The following is a 2,881-nucleotide window of genomic DNA, read 5'->3' on the forward strand; positions in this document are numbered from 1 at the left end:
AGGTGGGATTGGGAAGGAAATGTAAATAACTAAACCTAAATATTAGAAATATAATTTTGTTAAGTTGGGAATAAACAAGCTGGATTAGTCACCAGTTGCAATATTGAGCAGCCACTGCATTGCAAAGAGCAACAGGATTTGAATGATCGGGAAAAAAACGGATGCTACTGCAACAACTACTGTTGCTACAAGCACAAATTAGGGGCGTGGAGATACACATATTAGTTGGATTTTTATTACTTTGGGGGAGAGGTGGTATTTGAACGGCAAACTAACAAAAATCCACCACCACCACCACCACACCTTTTTTTTTTTTAATATTTGATGTTAGATGAAATACATGTTCATAACATCAAATCAGATTAAAGCCTATTATTATAGTGTTTTTTTTTTATTAACAAGCTGTTCTTCCTACAGGGACGTTTTCATTTCACATTATTTTACAAGTTTTTTTCTTTTCCTTATTTTCTTTTATTTTTTTAGTGCCCGTTTTCGCTTACTCGATTCTATGAAATTCCTCACCGTTTTATTTATTTTTTATTTTTTGGATTTGTTTTTGTAATATCCTTTCTTCCATCGACCCTGAAGCAAATAAAGAAACAAATCATTGTTTTTATTGTTATAATATTTTAATTTTTATTATTATTACTTCAACTAACAAATACTTCCAGTGATGTTCTTGTCCTTGCTTTGTTTTTAATACTTTTTATTGTTGATGTACAATATTCCTTAAAAAAAAAAAAAAGAGGCGTAACTCAGTCGAATGCAACAATAAATTTCTGGCTGATACTCGGAGCGATCCAGCTGGTGGCCCTCTCCGGACAGCATTTCTCCCTACTGGTCACTCTATCATAGACCTTTTCAGAAAGGTAGCTGGTCACTTTATACACCGACCCTAACCGAATTTCATTCCCTAGAATTTCCACTCCCCCTCTCTTTATTCATCTCTCTCCCCTTCTCTTTTTCTCTCTCTCATCATTCTTTTCCTAACCTTCATCTTTTTTCTCTTCCTCCCTTTACTGAGTCACAACGAGAAGCCCAATTGATTATTTTTTCCACCCTTACGATGAAGATGCATCGCGAATGTATTCACATTCGCGAGTGGATAAGTTATTTTGGTTGAGTAACAGTCGCTCTCCAAGTGACACATGCCCTTACATACACACGGATGCAAGAAAGAGCATCACACATCAGCGTGCGTGGGAACACATACAAAATAGTACGCACACATGCGCGTGTGCACGCGTGCACACACGCAAAAAGCCTTGCCTTCTTTTTCTCTCTCTCTCTCTCTCTCTCTCTCTCTCTCTCTCTCTCTCTCTCTCTCTCACCGTCGTTTGAATCACTGGGAAATTTCCTCCATCTCTTGAACTGCGAGTTCCTCTTTTGGTTGTGGCACAGAAGGGATGAAGGGGAGAAAGCTGGGCAACGACCTCTCGTCTGGTGTAAATGGAAGTTAGCTGTACGAGCTGTGCATAAGGTCGTCGTGGATGAGAACAGCAGCAGCAAGGGTTGAATAGCCAGCACCAGTAGCATCATCCCTGATGGGCAGCACCAGCAGCAGTGTCAGCAGCAACGGCGGCAACAGCAGCAGCAACAGCAGCAGCAGCAGCCAGTGCTATAGAAGTACTGCCAAACGATACGCTCCCCGCCCGTTCTCCGCGCACACCTGTGATTGGCAGGTGACAGTCTCCGCCTGTTTTGAAATCTATTGTGTTTATCGGGCAAAAAAATAGGAGAAACTCAGAGCCTTTTTCAACTAATGATCAGTTAGTTATTAAGTTTATCATTGGTAGACTACATGTTGAAACGTCATAAAAGGCGCCAGTAGTTGGCAGCAAATAGGGTTCAATTGACTCCACCTGAACCGCGACTGCTCTGTTTTCATTGTTTAGGGAACATTGTGCTTTTCCCGCGCTTTTTTCACCATTAGACTTTTCGACGGCACTCTCCCTGGCTTGCGTTAGCGTCTTACTGAAGTGGATGTAGCCGATCATGGGAGACAAGGGAACTTTATTACCAGCTCTGTTTACCATGCTATTAGCTCTGGTGGCGGGGACCAAGGAGGATAGAGCCGCTAATAAGACGCTTCGACATTCACCGATGACCACTACCACTGCCACCACGGCTAGCACCCGTATTGGTGCCCGGGGTAACAATGCAAGCATGGTTGGGCTCTCGGAGCCGGCTACTACGTCACAACCGGAGCACGTACACGCACCAAACTATATTTACCATGGTGGTGTTTTGATTGACTATAATGTTTTTTACAACATGACCTACGGTCAAAATACAAGCATCGAACCTACATGGAGTTCACCTTATAGAGGTAAGTCCTTGACAAACATCTCCCCACTCTCTCTCCCCTTCTCTCTCCCCCTTCTCTCTATCTCTCTCTCTCTCTCTCTCTCTCTCTCTACCCCCTTCGTTCTCTTCCTTACTTAATACTGGTTACCAATTACAATCGGACGCCTCCCTCAACTGCACGTCGGCTGGGTTCAATACTCGTTCACATTCTAAACTTCTATTTTGGTTTAAAGGTCATGAGAGGTCATCTGATGAACACCATCCTCAAGAGAGGCTTACTAATTTACACACGGATAATAATATACACAGACGTATATACACATGTGTGTGGGAATGTATACACACACACACATGTACGCATGTATGTACGTATATATAAATATACATACATACATATGTGTGTATATATATATATATATATATATATATATATATATATATATACATGCTCACACTGATAACCATTTTGTAAAGTTTCTTCTCTCGTTTTTGTTATTGATTTTCTTCTGTCTTTTTTTGTTTTTAATAATTATATCAATTTAATAACAATTTTATTTATTCTTTTATTTCACAC

At 40.6% G+C, this 2,881-nt stretch overlaps 1 protein-coding gene across 1 annotated transcript in view; it reads left to right on the forward strand.

Moving 5' to 3' along the window:
- The first annotated feature begins 1,481 nt into the window (after window positions 1–1,481).
- LOC106880608 (sclerostin domain-containing protein 1) overlaps window positions 1,482–2,881 on the forward strand; it is a 59,010-nt gene continuing 57,610 nt past the window's right edge. Inside the window, exon 1 of the mRNA XM_014930622.2 lies at window positions 1,482–2,329. Coding sequence (XP_014786108.1) covers window positions 1,996–2,329 — 334 coding nt within the window. The 5' untranslated portion in view covers window positions 1,482–1,995. The remainder of the gene's footprint in view (window positions 2,330–2,881) is intronic.

The sequence above is a fragment of the Octopus bimaculoides genome, chromosome 17 (genome assembly GCF_001194135.2).
Source record: "Octopus bimaculoides isolate UCB-OBI-ISO-001 chromosome 17, ASM119413v2, whole genome shotgun sequence".
NCBI lineage: Eukaryota > Metazoa > Mollusca > Cephalopoda > Octopoda > Octopodidae > Octopus > Octopus bimaculoides.